At 38.1% G+C, this 19,272-nt stretch overlaps 1 protein-coding gene across 1 annotated transcript in view; it reads right to left on the reverse strand.

Annotated features, from left to right (window-relative positions):
- Nucleotides 1–19,272, reverse strand: part of ARAP2 (ArfGAP with RhoGAP domain, ankyrin repeat and PH domain 2) — a 333,696-nt gene that overhangs the window by 236,302 nt on the left and 78,122 nt on the right. The window contains 2 exon segments of the mRNA XM_007955550.2: nt 350–470; nt 11,781–11,850. Coding sequence (XP_007953741.2) covers nt 350–470; nt 11,781–11,850 — 191 coding nt within the window.

Raw genomic sequence — 19,272 nt, forward strand, 5'->3', positions numbered from 1 at the left:
ACTCTGCTACTAACAGAAAGTTTGGTGGTTTGAACCCACCAGCTGCTCAGGGGGAGAAATATGTGGCAATCCGCTTCCATAAGGATTCCAGCCTTGGAAACTCTGGGGCAATCCTACCCATACAGTGTGGCCATGAGTCATAACTGACTCTACAGCAATTGGTTTTTACTTATGTTTTAACATAAATTATGATACTCATAAAAATTATCATTACAAATGTACATTTTAAAAAACAAATTTATTTGAAGGTTTCTTTTTATTTTTATAGTTTAAGTGGTTTATTAATCTTCTGATTGGGCACAATTTAATGTTTGTGAACATTTTTGTAGGGATAAAGAAATGATCTTACCTTCTTTTTCTACTCTAAAAACAAAAGTTCTTTGTGTTGTAACAACTTCAAATTTGTTGTCTCCTTGAACTCGTACTGTAGATACAGCAGAAAGGGGAATTATTCCTTTGGAATACATCTCCTATATTGGTTAAAGGAAAAGATAGATACAGAAGACAAATTAAAATGAAATTCTCTTGATCTTACCCAAAGAGAGAATGGTAAAAATATTTACCACTATTTCTCTTTTGTAACTTCAATCTAAATTTTAAAAATGACATGAAAAGTGTATGCATGCTCACATGCTGGTTTAAATCTCACAAAAGAAAATATTAAGTCTTCCCTTTTAGGTGAGATGTCTTTTCAATTTTCTCTTCATCTGGAATTAATAGGTAAAGAAAAAACAAAATCCTACTAGAACAGCATTATATAGTTCTAAAAACAGCAGCATGTTTTTTATGTGGTTAAAAAAAAAAAAACCCAAGCTGGCCAAAATCATTTTGTGGTGTTTGCAGGCATCTGCTGGCCATCCCAGGTACTGTAACTGAACCATTTCAGAACTACTGCTACTACATACTATGAACAATAAGGATATACCTAAGATACAAAACTGCTAGACTGTATCACTTAGCATATCACTTAATGCTGTCATGAGAATCTTAATCTTATAACTAAATCTCTTTATTTTTACCACTCCCTGCCCCCACCACCAATAACTAAAAAGCGGGGGGTAAAGAATTAAATTGTTTGCAACTGGTATACATATGCTATAGTTTTGCTCAAGAAGGTCATATTTAGACTCTAGTTTTTTTCAGCCTTCATTTTCCTGGACCTTCCTACAGAAGTTAGCACGATAACTATCCCATAATTTCAATTACGTACTAAGTATGTCATGTTTATCAGGCCTTGTGTTGGAAAGGAAACTGAAACAGGATTTATATATTGAAGGAATCTCTAAATGAGAGTCCAGATAACATCATGACAGAAATGTTTAGAACTGAGTACAAACCAAAGGAACTGAGAGCACAAAGATGAAAGTTCTTGATTCTGCTTAGCAAGGGTCACAGTGATTTCACAGACACAGTTAAATTTGAGAAACCTGAAGGTTAACCAAATAAGATAAATGAGTGGGTGCCACCCTGGGCAGAAAGAGTAATTAAGGAGGTATAAATGGAGTCATGGTGACTCACAGTGACCCTAGAGAACAGAATAGAACTTCCCCACAGGGTTTTAAAGGCTATAAACTTCACAGAAGCAAACCACCACATCTTTCTTTCATGAAGTGACTGGTGGGTTCCATTGACTTTTCAATTAACAGCTGAGTGCTTAACCACTGCACTTTAGAAAAAAAACAACTGTAAAAGTGCTAGGGATTGAATCTAGTAGGACCTCATTCATGCAAAGCACTCCCTGTACCTCTGATCTACAATACAGGGTCAATATGAGGCTGAATTGGTATTTTTTTTTTTTTAATGTAAAGAAATAAGGGAGCCACAGTGCAGAGTCAAAGGCGATGAGGCTGAAATCATACACCAAGGCCACATTATGGAATGCCTAGAATATTAGTAGGGTTTGGACACATCCCTGTTGGGGTACAATGGGTTCACTTATGTGGGCCTTCTGGTTCTGGGCTTGCAGTCTGCATTAGGAGGATACTTACGGCTGTGACCCTGCTAGGCAAGCCTGACAATGATAGTGAAGGGAGTTTTCCTATATAAATGGCCAATCTCACAGAGGTTTGGGGGACCTCCTAACCAACAAGAACTCGGAGGCAAGCAAGTCCTTTGAACACAGGGTTCCCATGCTGAGAACTTCCTAGACCAAAGTAAAAGAGGCTGTAACACTGAGCCACCAACACTGAAGAGAGAGAAATGGTGATCATGAGAACTGTGGCAGTGGAGTCAAAGCCCAGCAGGGCCAAGAGCACGAGTGACAGAATGGAGGCAGTGTGAGTCCAAACCAGCACTCAGAGCAGAGCAACCTGCAACATGGGGCTGAGTCGGCCTACTGAAAACGCAGAAGCAGAAGTCCCAGCTGAGCTGAGAGCTCTAACACTTGGGAGTGTAGAGAGCCCACTGGGAGAACAGGTAGCCTGTCTGCTAAGACGGCAGTCCCCCACAGTGGAGTTCTCTTTTGAGAGCTATCATTATTCAGGGCTAGAGCTGTGGCCTGCAAGGCTGTCTGGAGGCTGCTGGTTGAGAGCTCGACCAGTCAGTGATAGAAGCAGAGCCAGCCAACAGGAGCCACAGAGAGAGTCAGAAAATGAGTAAGCTCAGCCACACCTCACTAGCCAATACCTGGGGTGGCATCATGAACCCAGCACCTGAACCAGGGTGCATCTGCTCACACTTGAGACACAGAGTGCCCATCCAGATGTAAGAATGGACCTTAGTTTTTAGTAAACAGGTACGGTTTGCCACTTGAGCAAGTCTCTCTCCTATGGTATAAAATAGGGCACACCTAGGGGTGGAGAAGGGTGGCTCACAATAAATTAATTCCTATTGTTGGGTGTTTGCTTTCTACGAATAATAATGGGTTTCATTTGCTAACCCTTTGTTTGGTGTGTATGACTCAAATGGATTGGACAGACACAGCACTGATAGAGGGCTTTATGTACTAGTTGGAATCTTCATCCTAGTGGTTTTATGGCTGCTTTGGCTTTTGAGGCAATTTGTATATGTCCGTGCACCTATGGGGTTTCTTCTCTCCCCTTTCACAGCATTATACATGAAAGCCCCACTTTTGAGCAGGTCCCCAGTATCTGGAATCACTCCTGCCAGAATCTCCTGCCATTGCACATAAGTCAGGCATGGTTGAAGTCAGGCATGGTTGTAGTCAGGGCGATGATGTTTGGCTGGGAGTATTATCCTCCTCTGAGGGCTGAAAAGATAAATACTATACCACTCTGGTTTTCCCTTAGTCCTTTGACAGCATCTTTCCATCACTGGCTCTGCTCCCATTCCCCGATCACTAAATGTACTTTAGGAATACATCAAAATTCTATCCATTCATTAAAGCCATCTACATACCACTGCCGTGATGGTTTTCCTATCTCCTCCAATGCAGTACCAAAATTAAATATGCTGTTGAACTATTATTTAGAACAATGAATGGACAAACTAATATAGAACAGAGATATATCAAGAAATACATACTTATAAAATGACTTTTTATTAATAATATTTTATTGTGTTTTCAGTGAATGTTTACACAGAAAATTTGGTACCTATCTGATGTTTGTACACAAATTGTTCAGTAATAATTAACTACATTTTTCACAGTGTGTCAACATTCTCTTTAACTGTATTCTGTTTGGTCTGGTTCCAGTACTCTAGCTTCCCTGCCCCCTTACCTTCTTATCTTTGCTTTAGAGTAATTGTTGACCTTTTGGTCTCATAAAGATTTTTTTTTTTAATGGAATACTGTACTCATGGATAATATTGTTTTTTGTGTGTGCTAATCTGCTACTTCACTAAAGGGTGACCTTATGGGATAGTTTCAGTTCAAGGTTTAAAAGGTATTTCAGGGCGACAGTCCCGACTAACCCAATAAATCTGGCCTTTTTAAGAATTTGAGTCTGTTCCTATTTTTCTCCCATTCTATCAGGGCCCATCTACTGCAGCCTGATCAGAATCTAGAAAATGGCTTATTACTTCTCTTTACTCTCCATTTTTAATCTTTATTCTCTCTACCTAAGACAATCTCTTCTCACAGCTTCATCTATCAACTTTATACAAAGATATCCTCCTTTCCTTCCTTCTTTCTCTATGTAACTCAACTCTATTCTCACATTTCGAGTCATCGGAGGGATATATAATTGCCCTATAAGCACCTCAAACTTTAAAACTGAATTTTCTCTTAAAAGCAAACCCTCCCTCTATATCTGTCCATTAAAATACCATTCTTCTTGTTTCAGTCTTAAAAAGGATGCAATAATCTTTGATTGGTGCTGTCATATCTTCTTAACCTGGACTTTTCTTACATCTACACTCTTAACTTGTTGCCCTGTACCCTTCTTAACTCTGAACTGGCTTTCTTGAGATTTTCCAAACATATGGTATTTTTGCCCAATTCAGTGCTTTTGCACATGCAGGGAATATTCTTCAAGCCCATCTTCACCAAGTTATTGCCTCATCATCCCTTATATCTCAGAATTAATATATGATCCTGAAGAAAGCCTTTCTAAACAGCAATTTCTCCCAGGCCTTAAGCCCTCACTAGATCAGACGACACTTATTTAATCTAAGAGCAATCTGTAATTTTTCTTTAGAACAATTACTAGTGGTCATGATGGAGAATTTATATTTACTTGTGTGATCATCTTATTAGTATAGTTTCCCCAGCTAGAGAGTATATCATGTCTATTTTTTTCACCACCTTTTACACAGTAGGTACTGTAAAAATATTTTCTGAATGAATGAATCCCATCTGCAGTCATAATTATATCAAACTCTGCCAGCTCTTTTCAGCATTTTTCTCAATTGATTTTTTGTATCACTTATAGTAAGCTTTTACATTAGTCTATAACCAAGTAATGCTTTGTTTCTGTGATGCTCTTCTGACTTGTCTTCCTATTTTTAGCTTGTTCTCATTCTAAGTGTCTCTGAATATTATTGCTCAAATGTCATACAGTCTGAAGGGATAAATATTCCAGAAGGAGGAAAACAAGATGGGTCAAGAAGTCTGCACAGGATTCTGATAGACAGCAATGGCTAGGAAGGTTCTAGACAGAAACATGTTCAACTTTGGAAGAAATAAATGGCAGAGAAATGTATGATACGATTGGCTTAACAACAACAACAACCAAAAAAAAAAAAACTGATCAATGTAGGTAGATTAAACGGCTATATAGGCAGAAGAGCTAAGTGTCCTAGAATTTAAGAAGAGAGTATCATTGCTAGGCAACTTAAAGAGGTGGGAAGTCTAAGGGTCTCTCTGACTGTAAGTTTACAGGAAATTTCAGAATGTCCAAAAATGTTCACACCTTATCCCCTACATCGAACATGTTCAAATTATAATTTGTATAAGAATTAGAACTTAAAATATACATCATTATTGATATAATTAACTATTTGTTAAATAAAAAGTTACCATTAACCTATTTTTAGCAGAGAAAAGTAAGCCAGCATTGTAAGGAGACCAAAAGGAATAAAAGTGACTCTTCTTCCTCTAGATCTTTTTAAAAAGATTGAAAAAACAATTTCTAAAAAAAAAAAACTCTCATCTAAATGCCTATAATATCTAAAAGAGAATACTTATAAAAGTAGTAATAGGTAAGAAGATAAATTCCCCAAATGTGACGAAAATGTACTTCATAAGCTAAATAATATGCTACTTTAACCTCAAGAAGTTATAATTCCTCTAACAACTCATTTACAATATCTTTTGAGATCTCAAGATAAATCCCACAATTTTTAACACTGGAGAGTTCATTTTACATTTCTCTTATAACAACACAAGATAAAGAGAACATAGGAAAAAAGAAATACTCAAATGACAATAGGCTGAAATGACTGCATTTTTCAGGGTATAAAATTTTCCTTAAGGAAAGAAATTTTAAAGCATCCCTTCAGGCTCTACTGCACAGATATCTAGGTCAACTTTGCCATTTATCTACCCTTTTCAGACAATGAAAGGACCACAGGGCAATTTTGCCCACACTGAGTGAGAATAGGGATGAGTTAGATTTCTTAGCAGGTGATAAGATATCAAGGCTGTTGGGACAATGCCATTGTCTGTGATACAATGAAAAAGTCCTTGCAGAGAACGGCTGGGCAGCAATAAGGAAAATGAAGAAAATTAGGGGAGCAGGCTAGTCTGCACATTCCCTCCAAGAGCACCCCACTATCTACTCCTGAAACGCACATTTAAACCCTGAAAGACTCATCTGACCATTTAATCACTAAACGGCCAGCCCAACTGAGACGGTAGCTATGGCCACAATGGTACCTTTGGCTTCGCTTCACTGGTCTTAAAATCCCCTCCCTTTCACCAGAAGGATCACAAAAGAAACAGAAACTCTACCTCCTTCTAATAAACCCATCCAGTATTTTGATTTTTTGCCAAGATGAAAACAAACATTTGGAGAGTAAAGGAATGAAATGACACAAAAGACAATAAATTGAATTAAAAAAAAAAAAAGTATGATGTTAACCTGGGTGGGATGTAATAACTGATTTTAATATAGACTTTTAATCTCAATTTCAAACCATAACAGGGACATTTTTATTGCTTCAATATCTAAGAATGTGATAGACATGCATCTTACTGTGTTGAGAAAAGATAAAGGACAAACTGAGAGAAAAACAGGCTAGTTAGACAGTTACTAAGAAATTCTCTCTCCTAAACAGGAGTAATAACCCACCAACACCAGAGCCTCTCTCATCCCATGAACAGTTTTCTTTCTCATTTCAAACTAGAGAAGTACACCAGGTGCTGAAGAAAAACAGCAGTCAGATTCAATCTGATTACTCTGTACTTACTTTTAATATTCAAATGAACAAGCAAGCTAGAAACAACAGCTAAAGCAGAGAATTCGTTTTTAAAAAATATCCAGCCCACCATCTTGCAAACTGCAAGCTAATATGATGCTCTATCCAAACCACTGAAAAAGAAAACTAAACAATTAGCACTTCTCAAACCTTCTTAGCTGGCAGGAGAGGTTCAGCTATATAATTTGTGCCTTCCATGAGGGAGATGTGAGTTCATTTCTAGGCCAATGTTCGTCAGTGCAGCCATCACCCATCTGTTGATGGAGGCCTGTGTAATGCTTTGATGAACAGGTTTCAGTGGAACTTCCAGACTAAGATAGACAAAAGGCATGGGAATCTATTTCCACAAATTAGCCATTGAAAGCCAATGCAACCCTCTTACCCCACTGTGCACGGGATCCCCTTGAGCATGGGGGTGTCATGTGTTGAAAGTCTACTCTATGGCAACTCACTCAGCGCCATCAAGTCGATTCTGACTCATAGCAACCCCCACTGGGTTTCCAAAACTATAAATTTTTATGGAAGCAGACTCGGTAATCTCTCTTCTGCGGAACAGCTGGTGATTTAAACCACTGATCATCTGGTTAGCAGCTAAATGCCTGAACCACTATACTATCAGGGCTCCTTTCTGTATGGCACCTAACAACAACAAAACCTGTTATTCTTAGCATTCTAACATGTTAGTAACAACAACAAAACCTGTTATTCTTAGCATTCTAACATGCTAGTGCTGCAGTGTGTGTTACTTTCTGTTTAAAAGCATAAAGGCATCTGCCCTGCAGCACTGAAAAGACAATTAAGTTAAAGGGGGTCTATTCAGGCCACAAGATTACCAATATTATGTGGTGGAAATATCTAAGTCACAAGAAAAGAATGTTAAAATATAGGCTATAAATACAGGAGAATATGGTTAAGAGTTAAAATTAGTATGTTAAGACTCTGAAATCATTTAATTTTAACTTACTAAAAATATGGGGAAGGAAGCAAAAGGTCATAAAAAGAAAAGAGAAAAAAAAAAAGACCAAAATAGATGTCAGAAGAGACTATGAAAGCTTCTCTTGAAAGAAAAGAAGCTAAAGCAAATGGAAGAAGTCACAAGAGCTGAATGAAGACTAAGAGTGGCTCAAGAAGACAAAGTAAAGTATTATAAGAAAATGTACAAAGACCTGGAGTTTGAAAACCAAAAGAGAAAAGTACGTAACATTTCTAAAGCTGAGAGAAATGAAGAAAAAATTTAAGTCTTGAGTTCCAATATTGAAGGATTCTATGGGCAAAATATTGAACACAGCATCAAAAGAAGATAGAAGGAATACACAGAGTCACTGTACCAAAAAGAATTGGTAGACATTCAACTATTTTAGGAGGTAGCATATGATTAAGAACCACGGGTACTGAAGAAAGAAGTCCAAGCTGCACTGAAGGCATTAGCAAAAAACAAGGCTCAAGGAAATGACAGACTACCCACTGAGATGTTCCAATAAACAGATGCAATGATGGAAGCGCTCACTTGTCTGTTCCAAGAATTTTGGAAGATAGGTACCTGGCCAACCAGCTGTAAGAGATCCATATTTGTGCCAATTCCAAAGAAAGGGGACCAAAGGAATGCAGAAACTATAGAACAATATTATGCTGATGATAATTTTAAATGGTTGTAGCATACATTGACAGGGAACTGACAGAAACACAAGCCAGAGTCAGAGAAGGATGTAGAACGAGGTGTCAGATAGATCATGGCCAAAAGCAGAGAATACCAGAAAGATGATTCCCTGTTTTACTTTGACTATGGAAAGGAATTCAATTATGGATAACACTCCAAAGAACAGAAATTCCAAAACACTTGAGTGTGCTCCTGCAGAATCTGTACATAGACCAAGAGGCAGTAATCCAAACAGATCAAGAGGATACACTGTGGTTTATAATCAGCAGAGGTTTACATCAGGGTTGTATACTTTCAGCATCCTTATTCAATCTATTTGCTTAACAAACAATCCAAAAAGTTGGGTTATTTGAAGAAGAATGTGCCATCAAGATTGGAGGAAGGCTCATTAACAACCTGCAATATGCAGATGATACAACCTTGCTTGCTTAAATTAAGAAGACTTGAAGTACTGAAGTACTTAATGATGAAGATCAAAGACTACAGCCCTCAGTATGGATTGGTACTCAACATAAAGCAAACAGAAACCTCACAACTAGACCAATAAGAAACAACATGATAAATGAAGAGAAGATTGGAATTGTCAGGCATTTCGTTATACTTGGATCTACAGTCAACACCCATGGAAGCAGCAGTCAAGAACTCCAACGTATTACACTGGGCATATCTGGTGCAAAAGGCTCTTTAAAGTGTTAAAAACCAAAGATGTCTTTTTGAGGACTAAGGTGAGCCTGACCCAACCCATGGTATTTTTAAAAGGCTCATACACATGTGAAAGCTGGAGAATATTGAATAAGGAAGACCAAAGAAGAGTTGATATATTTGAATTACGGTTACTCTTTTGGTGAAGAATACCGAATATACTATGGACTGCAAGAAGAATGAACAAACTGTCTTGAAAGAAGTACAATCAGAATGTCCCATAGAAGAGAAGATGCTAAAACACCACCTCACCTACTCTGAACATGTTGTCGGGTGGGACTAGTCCCTGGAAAAGGACACCCTTCTTGGTAGAGGGTAGAGCGAAGAAGAAGACCCTAGGCAAGGTGGATCGGCACAGTGGCAGTAGGGCCAAGCCATGTTTTGTTCTCTCGTAGACGGGGTTGCTAAGGGTTGGTACCGAATTGATGGCACCTAACAACAACAACAAACATGGTATGTTGATAAGTTCTAAGTTTTTATGAAGAAAATTTTCAAACATAGAAAGTCAATAGAATAGACAACTAATACTCACATATACTTCATCTAAAGTTGACAATTGTTAACATCTTCTAATTGTTTTATTTAATTATGAATGTGCTCAATTATGCACATATATTTGCAAATTTATAAATGTATATACACACACATACATTTATAGCTAACATATGAAGAAAAGCTGCAGACATTATGACACTTATTTAAATATTTTAGCCTCAATACCCTAAGAATGGGAGGTCTGGTGGCTTAGTGTCTAAGGCATTTGACTGCTAACCAGAAGGCTGACAGTTCAAACCTACCAGACACTCCTCAGAAGGAAGGTTGGGCAATCTACTTCTGTAGTGATACCGCCTCAGAAACCCAAGGAAGGGTTGGTATGAGTCAGACCCAACTCGATGGCAGTGTGTTTGGTTTTTGGTTATCCTAAGAATAAGAAGAATATCAACTCCTAATATAGCCATAATTCATTCTCACATCCAAGAAAACTATCAATAATGTCAGAATAATTTATAATGTCTAGTTGAAATTAATTGAAGTCTGTTGGTTTGGTTTTGGTTTTTAGTCCACATTCAAATTTTCCAAGGGATCTGTCCCTTATATTATTTTTTCAGACCATCAAAATCAATTTTATGCATTGATTTTACAGCTATTATGACATATTTAATCAAATACATGCAATAACAAATTTAGATCTTTTAAGCACATATGCTTGTTACTATGGAATATTTAAGAAGCCTTGTGGCACAGTGGTTAAAACGTTCAGCTGCCAACCAAAAGATCCACAGTTTAAATCAAATAGTCGCTTCACAGGAGAAAGATATGGCAGTCTACCTTTGTATAGCCTTGAAAACCCTATAGAGGAAGTTCTACTCCATCCTATAGGGCCACTACGAGTCAAAACTGATTCAGTGGCAATGGTTTTTTTGGTTTTATGGCATATTTAATGAAATGCATGAAAAATCAAATTAAGACCTCTTTTTCCCCTACAAAATGCATAGGCCTTTAAGATAAAGAAGACTATGGCTCAAGGAAGTAAGTAAGCCTAAGAGTGGTTACAACTAATGGAGAGATAAAGAGTAAATGCAGGGGTCTGTCTCCTGGCTGCTATTGTTTGAACACGCATTTCCGATGGGAGCTGGAGAGGTTCGTTCTCTGCCAAACAGATGGAGGCAGAGGCAGAGCAGAAAGTCTGTAATTGTTTTTCTTTTGAAGTTTCTAATCATATTGTCTCACAAAATACATAGTTCAAAATTTAAATCTCATATAAAATAAATCAATAGTTTATAAAGAACTTGAGACCCCAAAACTTTAACTATCTTAACTGGATTGTTTTTCTTTAAATTCTCAATCTTGTGTTCTGACAAAGAGAAAAAAAAAGAAAAGAAAAAAATACTTTCCTATTGAAATCTGAGACATGGTACGGCACTGAGCATGTCATTCTTAGTAAGCCTCAACTGACTAAAGATTGTATTTCAACAATCTGCACAACATAGTCAAGACTCTAAGGAGCTCTAACTCCAAACACCTCCTCAGCTTCATCTCCCCCAAGTCTCCTTCACACTATTCTCCAGTCAGAGAGATCTACTTGATTCTCCCAAACATGATCCACACTTTCCCATGTGGGCATTTGATTTCCACAGTCCTGTTCAGTATGTCCTGTACTCTCCAGAGTCTATATGTATAAACATTCCCACAGCAAACGAAATCTCATGCAGGAAGCCTTCCTGGTTCATCCCCAGCCCTCCCAACTAAGCAGCAACCTCTCCTTGCCTTGGCACTTGTCATCTCACTTTGTATACATTCCATGTTGTTTTCTAGGATAAAGGTAATTTCTTATTCACCTTTATAGTGCTTACAGTACTTCATATAGTTTATAAAAGATATTCCATAAGTAATTATTAGATATGTAAGTAAAAGAAATCTCAAGTATTATGAGTCAAGGAAAAGTGAAACTACGGAAAGAATAAAGCATGATTTACACTATTCAAATTATTTTCATGTTGATAATCCACAGCTATACTTGATAAGCACAATGTATGATTAGTTTACTAAAATGCATTTAACATGCTTAAAGAAATTATTAAAAATTCTAAAATGTACTTACCTTCTCATTATTATAATAAGAAATGCAATAGCCATCAAATTTTACCCATCTCTTCTGAAACATGCGTTTTCTGTAAAATATATGAGAGTGTTATTTTATATTCAAATACCACAAATGGACTTGATATGCATTTATAATGTAACTATGCTGACTACCTCCCCATTTTCTATTAAACATTAGAAAACAAGAAATTGAAATAATGTATCGTTTTGGCAGTGGTACATAGTTCAGGAAAAAAAAAGGCACAATGACACTTTATAAAATCAGTTGACCTAGGTATTAAAAATATGACACATGATACTGTTAACAGTGTTATCATCCACATTTCTAAGACTGAGTGCCAAAAACAAAGTGTGATCAGAAGCACTCACATGGCATCTATTTCCCTTAATGGAGAGCATCCTTTAATGAAGATAATATAAGCTTTCATCCCTTATTAAGTTTATACCATTTATCTTATTTTTTTACTTTGAAGCATGAATAACATATTGCTAAAATATCAAAGCTTTGTCAATTAGATATAAATAATTTATTTAATTTTGATTAAATCAGTTAAAAAAAAGTCCTGTCCAAATATAGAGAATCATTTACAATTATTCACAATTTGTAGAAATGAGTATTTTTTTAAAAGAGATCATAAAGGAAATGCAAAGGTTAAAATGATTACCAGCATGATAAACAGAGCAAAATACTATCATCATATGTTTTCTGTTTAGCTTTCAAAGGAGAAAAACAAACTATTTTGCTGACTGTTTAAGGAAAGGGTATAGACCATTTATACTTCAGCCTGTGTTTTTTTTTTGTTTTGTTTGGTTTTGAAATTTCCCTTCCCTGAACAGATAGCCCTACAGGTTTTGAATGGCCTGGTCTCTCCATGGCTTTCATTTTGGACTGCTATGATTTAGACAAGTCCTAACACAGATGGTATTTGAAAACTGTATTTAAAAAGCAATTTCTAAAGAAATAGGTAAACATGAACCATGTCTATCGTTTTTTCTCCTTTTGCAGTTTTCTAATATATTTAAGATAATGATTTAGTAAAACTTTCTGTGGCATTCAGAAGATTTAAAGTTAGAAAAGAAAGAGTGTGGAGAACTTGTCTTCCAAGTTTCCTAAATACCATACATGTATTAGGAGCTCTGGTAGCATAGTGCCTAAGGCATTTGACTGTTAACCAGAAGCCTGGCGGTTCAAACCCACTAGCCACTTCTCAGAAGAAAGATGGGGCATCAGTCACAAAAGGACAAATATTGTATTAGTCCGTTATTGTAAAAGTTAAGGAAAGGTTTATATATTGGAGGACATTTTCTTTGTTGGTTACCAGGGGTGGGAGGGGAGGGGAGGGAATGCTGTTAGATAGATAGAGATAAATATTGATTTGGGTGAAGAGAAGGGCAATGTACCAAATGTGAGTGACCAATATGGCAGCATTGAGGATGAGAAAGACATAGAGAGTTACATGGGCAGTACAGACAACAAATATGAACCCCTTTGCATATACAGTACTGAGTTGTCAGTGAAAGCAAACATGGGTATAGGGACGGATAGATGGGTGAACAAGCTAAACAATTAGGTATGTCTAAATGGAGAGTGTATCCAAGATCATATATAGGGTTGGCAGACAATGGGCCTATAAGTTCATGTGAATGATCAGAATTCCCAGGTGTATAGTAGAGCTGACAAGGGGCAAGGTTATTATGGTCATTACTTGGTCACAGCCAGCTACCCAGAGGGACCGAGTAGTTGATCCTGCGGGCTTGGGACCACAGTCGCAGGGGACATCAAGCTCAATTGGCATAACATACTATACAAAACATTGTTCCACCTACTACTTTGGCAAGTAGCGACTGGGACCTTAAAAGCTAGGAAGCTGCCATCTAGATGCAACAATGGGTCTCTCCTCATCAAGAAGAAAGAAGAAAAGCAAAATTAATGGAAACAATCAGTCCCAGCGACTGGTACACCATCCAATCTGCAACCTATACAACTATGAGACCAGAAGAACTAGATGGTGCCCAGCTACCACTGCCATCCACTTGGAAGGGATGTAGGAGATCCTACATAAAGAGGGAGAACAATGTGGTACAAAACTCAAAATTGTTTGGAGGCAAAAAAAAAAAAAAAAGAAGGGGGGGACCAGGTTTGCTGGTTCAATAGAGCCTGGTGTAACCACTGAGACTATGGCCCCTAGTTGCCCTTCAGGTCTGGAATTGAACCCACAACTGTGGTTTCCAGCCAAACAAAGTACAGGCATGTGAGTTAAACATTTACCTCAAGTAGACACACGCCCTGGAGAGAACAATCATGGGAGAAGGGCTGCTTATGCACAGGGAGATAGCTCAGGGTGCAGAAGAGTATGAAGGGATGGACACTGGGAGGAGGTAACTATGGGGAGGAAGTGGGAGGGGAGCTGCTGCATTGTAAATTTTGGTCAATGACATGAGACAAAGTATATGTGAACTGCTGTATGAAAAGTGAATTTACTCTGTAAATCTTCACCCAAATCCTAATAAAAAAAAAAAAAGAAGAAGAAAGATGGGGCAATCTACTTCTGTAGTGATACCGCCTCAGAAACCCAAGGAGGAGTCGCTATGAGTCGGGTCCAACTTAACGGCAGTGAGATACATGTATTATTCAAGGAAAATCGAGCAAGGCTCCCACATTAATTATCAGCAAATTTATTTTGTTTAAGATAAAATTGTAACAATACAGATCAAATGAAGAGAAGTTTCGAAGTTCATCAGTACAGTCATTATGTTCACATTTAATCATTGGATTAATTACAAACTAGTTAAGAGAACACTTAAGACACAGAAACTACCAACCACCAGCCTGCCTTCCATCTCATTCCCTCCTTCCACTTGTTTTCCTTCCTTTGGCCTATCTAGAATGTATTTTCTTAACAGTCTAACATCCAGCAGTGTCATAGACATCTGGTTTTCACTTCTAGCAACTCAAAGGTTATTCAAACTTCCAGCATTAAAAGTTTAATAAGAAACTATTAAGTAAACACACAATAATTACACTTTGAATGAATCAATCACTCGGCACTTATTTCATGGTTATCTCTGTCATAATTTACTGGTTGCTGTCCAGTCGATTCCCACACTCATGGCAATACCATGTGCTGCAGACTAGAACTGTGCTCCACAGGATTTGGGTAGTGCAGTGCCTAAGGCATTTGCCTGCTAACTGGAAGGTTGGTGGTTCAAACTCACCAGTCACTCCGTGGACAGAAGATGAGGCAATCTACTTCTGTAAAGATTTACTGCCTCAGAAACCCAAGAGGGTCACTATGAGTCAGAATCATCTCAGTGCCAATGAGTTTTTTGTTTGTTTTAATCTTTTGGAAGTAGATTGCCAGGCCTATCTTCCAAGTCATCTCTAGGTGGGTTCAAACCACCAGCCTCTCAGGTAGTAGTCAAGCACTTAACCTCTTGCACAACCTACTGACTCCTCTGTCATTTAGAGCTGTTGTTGTTGTTGTTATGTGCCTTCGAGTCAGATTTGACTCATAGCAACCCCTCCTTGGGCTTCCGAGGCAGTATCACTACGTAAGTAGATTGCCCCATTTTCCTTTCGAGGAGGCTGGTGGGTTTGAACCACCAGCCTTCTGGTTAGCAGTCAAGTGCCTTAGGCACTAAGCTACCAGAGCTCCTGTCATTTAGAGCTAAGTAAGTACAAATCTTTCCACATAGTCCCATTAGTTATTCCTCACATCAAGAATTTGTTTTGCACAGCGCCTCCCCCCTTACATCATTAATGTGATGAACCAGAGCTTGGGAGTACACATCACCTTTCGTTTTAAAATAAAATTACTTAACCTCAATTTCTTAGGGCCTTCCTTCACCTCCTCTATTTCCTTTGCTAACTCTTTTCCTTTCAGAGCTCTAAGGAGTCTCTGGTAGCATAGTGGCTAAGGCACTTGACTGCTAACCAGAAGGCTGGCGGTTCAAACCCACCAGCCACTCCTCGGAAGGAAGGTTGGGCAATCCTACTTCTGTAGTGATACTGCCTCGGAAACCCAAGGAGGGGTCGCTATGAGTGAGGGCTGACTCAACGGCACATAACAACAACAATAACAACATCTAAGCCACTTAGACAGAGGTCTTTGCTGTGTTACAAAGCTTATCCCAAAGTAATTCTCTCTCAAAGCATCTTTCATTTTTCCTCAATGCACAATGAACACACTCTCTAATTACACGTACTTGTTTACTTGCTTTATGTCTGTCACTCACACCAGACCTTAAGCTTAACAAGGACAAAGTCCAAGATTTCAATGTTTCATCCTCCACTGTATGATCAGCAACTGCACAAAGAAAAATATGGCCTTAAAAATTTTGAAGGAATGATAAAGCATAATTCTTTAACTATATACACAGGACAACACACAAAATCACTAATAACCAGAACTCAAGTAATCAGTACCTTGGGAAAAAAAAAAAAAGTTTGATAGAAGGCAAGACTACTTTAGAAAACTCAAACTTAAATTCAAAGTGTCAAAACATTTAGTGGGGGGGAAGTCTTGCATCTACTTTAACATATCTTACTTAAGAGTGTTCAATTGCAGCCACTTGGACTCATAAAGGTTTCTTAGAGTTTCTCCACTATCTGGATAGACAATTTGAGGTCTACATTAGTTTCCTAAGGTTATAAAAATGAATTATCACAAACTTGGTAACCTAAAACAACAGAAATGTATTCTCTTCCAGTTCTGGAGGCTTTAAGTATGAAATGAAGGTGTCAATAAAGACACATGCCCTCTGCAGGTCCTAGGGAAGACTCACTCCTTTCCTCTCTCCTAGTGCCTAAGGCACTTGACTGCTAACCAGAAGGCTGGCGGTTCAAACCCACCAGCCACTCCTCCGAAGGAAGGCTGGGAAATCTACTTCCATAGTGATACTGCCTGGGAAACCCAAGGAGGGATCGCTATGAGTCGAGTCCGATTCAAGAGCACATACCAGCAGCAGCAGCTACTGGTAGTCGCTAGCACTCCTTGGTGTCCCTTAGCTCATAGCGGCATCACTCCAGTCTCTGCCTCTGTCTTCACAAGGCTGCCTCCATTCCGTTCCTCCTTTCCTTTACTTAAAGTACAGAAGGAATTGGGACTTAGGGCCTTATCTAATCCAGTATGAGATCACTTGAATTTAATTAGTTACATCTGCAAAGATCCTATTTCCAGATCAGGTCATATTCTGAGGTCCTGGGTAGACATGCAATGGGGGGAAGAGGGAATATTCAAGCAACTACAAGGTCTGAGGCATTCGGTGTTTAGCATTCATATCCGCAGACAAAATGAAAGAGGAGTAGGGAGGGCAGACACCTTAGTATTTTGTCAGGCCTAAGGATCACTCAAAGATGCCACATCTCACTAGGTAACTTCTCACCTGTCAGGCATCCATACTGCAGTCCATTCCTATTTCTCTAAGGAAAAGTAACCAAATTTCAGTCTATGAAAGACTCAACACCTAAGATATTCTCCCAACCATTTCCACTTTCTCATGAAACTATTAGATATGTTCAGCCATTTTAATGCAGTATATAGATATTTTAAAAAATAAAATTAGTAATGCATTTGATCACATTTTGATAGATAATTCTGAAACAATATTGGGCCACTGAGGGACTAGCTTCTCAAAATCAGAAATATAAACTATTAGAACATAAGATTACAATGTGCATATACAATGCAACTTACATATCAAAATGATGATGAGCCAAACAGCACTGCTGTGAACAGAGCTGAACTGTAGAAAATTCACTCTGACATTATTTTAGACCATACTGTTTTAGTTTTTTAATTTTATTGAGATTTGGGAGAAAATTTACAAAGCAAATTTGTTTTCCATTCACTAGTTCATATACATGCTGTTTCATGACATTGGTAACAATCCCCACAATGTAGCAGCTTTCTTCCCACTTCCTCCTAGTAGTTACATTTTCCCCATGTCCTTCTTTCCTATGCCTTCTTGCCTTATGAACTTTCTCGCTACAGGAAATGCCATCCTTCTGATCTCCCATAGTTAATTATTCTAAAGAGTGCACCACCTTCGTATAACTGTTTACCTTGTAGCCCTGTCTATTATTAAGCCATGGGAGTGAGTTCAATTCCAGGTCCAAAGAGTGACTAGGGGCCATAGCCTCAGGAGTTCCACCAGTCTCAGTATTTTTCTAAGAGATTCTGAAATCTCTCTAATAATCCTACTAAGCGCTTGATGCTAATCAAGAGATTGGTAGTTCAATCCCATGCAGTGGCTTCACAGGAAAAAGACCTGGCGATCTACTTCCATAAAGATTACAGCCTAAAAACCCCTATGAGGCAGTTCTACTCTATCACATGACATTGCTGTTAGTGGAAATCTAGTTGGTATCTAACAACAACCACCACAATCTGTGAATAAGACAAATCCCTGCCAGCAAAGGAGTGGAATGAGAGGTACAGTAGGTGGGCAGAGCTACTCTGCCAGCTTACCATTAAAACTTTTTTCTGCTGCTATTACTTAGCCATCTAGTCACCTAGGTATTTGCGACACCTGCTCTGAGAATAATATCCTGTAGCCATAGTGCCTTGTTTAAATTCTTCCAATTTAATGAGGAATTCATGAGGCTCTTTCTTGCCTCATGGCCTTCCATATATCATGTTCTCTGCTTGGAATGCTCCCTAACTGCTCTTGATATGGCCAATTCCTTCTCATCCCTAAGATCTCCACTTAAAAATGGTCCTTCAGGTCCCCTTGCCCTCTTCCTACATTTGACATTTAGCAGAATTTGTACTTACACAGTTGTTTGGCTTCATCTGTCTTCCAAACTAAATGTTGAGATCCTTAAGGGCAGAGACCATTTCTGTATTGCTGGCATAGTGCATAAGCCATTTGACTGCTAACCAGAAGGCTGGCAGTTCAAATCCACCGGCCACTCCTCAGAAGGAAGGTTGGGCAATCTACTTCCATAGTGATACCACCTCGAAACCCAAGGAGGGGTTGCTGAGTCAGATCTGACTCGATGGCAGTGAGTTTGGTTTGGTGTTTGCTATCAGTGTAAAACTAGTGAATATCACAGTGCCTCTCAAATAATATGAGCTTAGTGAACGTTTAGTAAAGGAATAAATGAATACATTTCCCATTAAAAAATGCTTACTGAAATTTGCATTTTAAGTATATTAAAAACAGAATGTTTAACTGCCAAAATCTTCATACTTTATTTTGTTTTGTTCAAGTATCAAAAATTAGAGTTTTTGTATGATGAAATAAAAATTCTATAAAACTACCTGGCTGCCAAAGAATAAATTAAAACCTACAAAAAGTGAAATGTTCATCATTAATTTTCATGTAATTTAAAAATGCTTATTAGAATATTTAAAATTCTTAAATATAGTTTTTTAAGATATATACTATAATATATCAAAGAGCAGCTCGAGTAGACAAAGCCAATTACTATAATGAAATGTGCAAAGACCTGGAGTCTGAAAACCAAAAAGGAAGAACACGCTCAG

Source organism: Orycteropus afer, unplaced genomic scaffold (genome assembly GCF_000298275.1).
Source record: "Orycteropus afer afer isolate SDZICR_OR568_19922 unplaced genomic scaffold, OryAfe1.0 scaffold00509, whole genome shotgun sequence".
Classification (NCBI taxonomy): Eukaryota; Metazoa; Chordata; class Mammalia; order Tubulidentata; family Orycteropodidae; genus Orycteropus; species Orycteropus afer.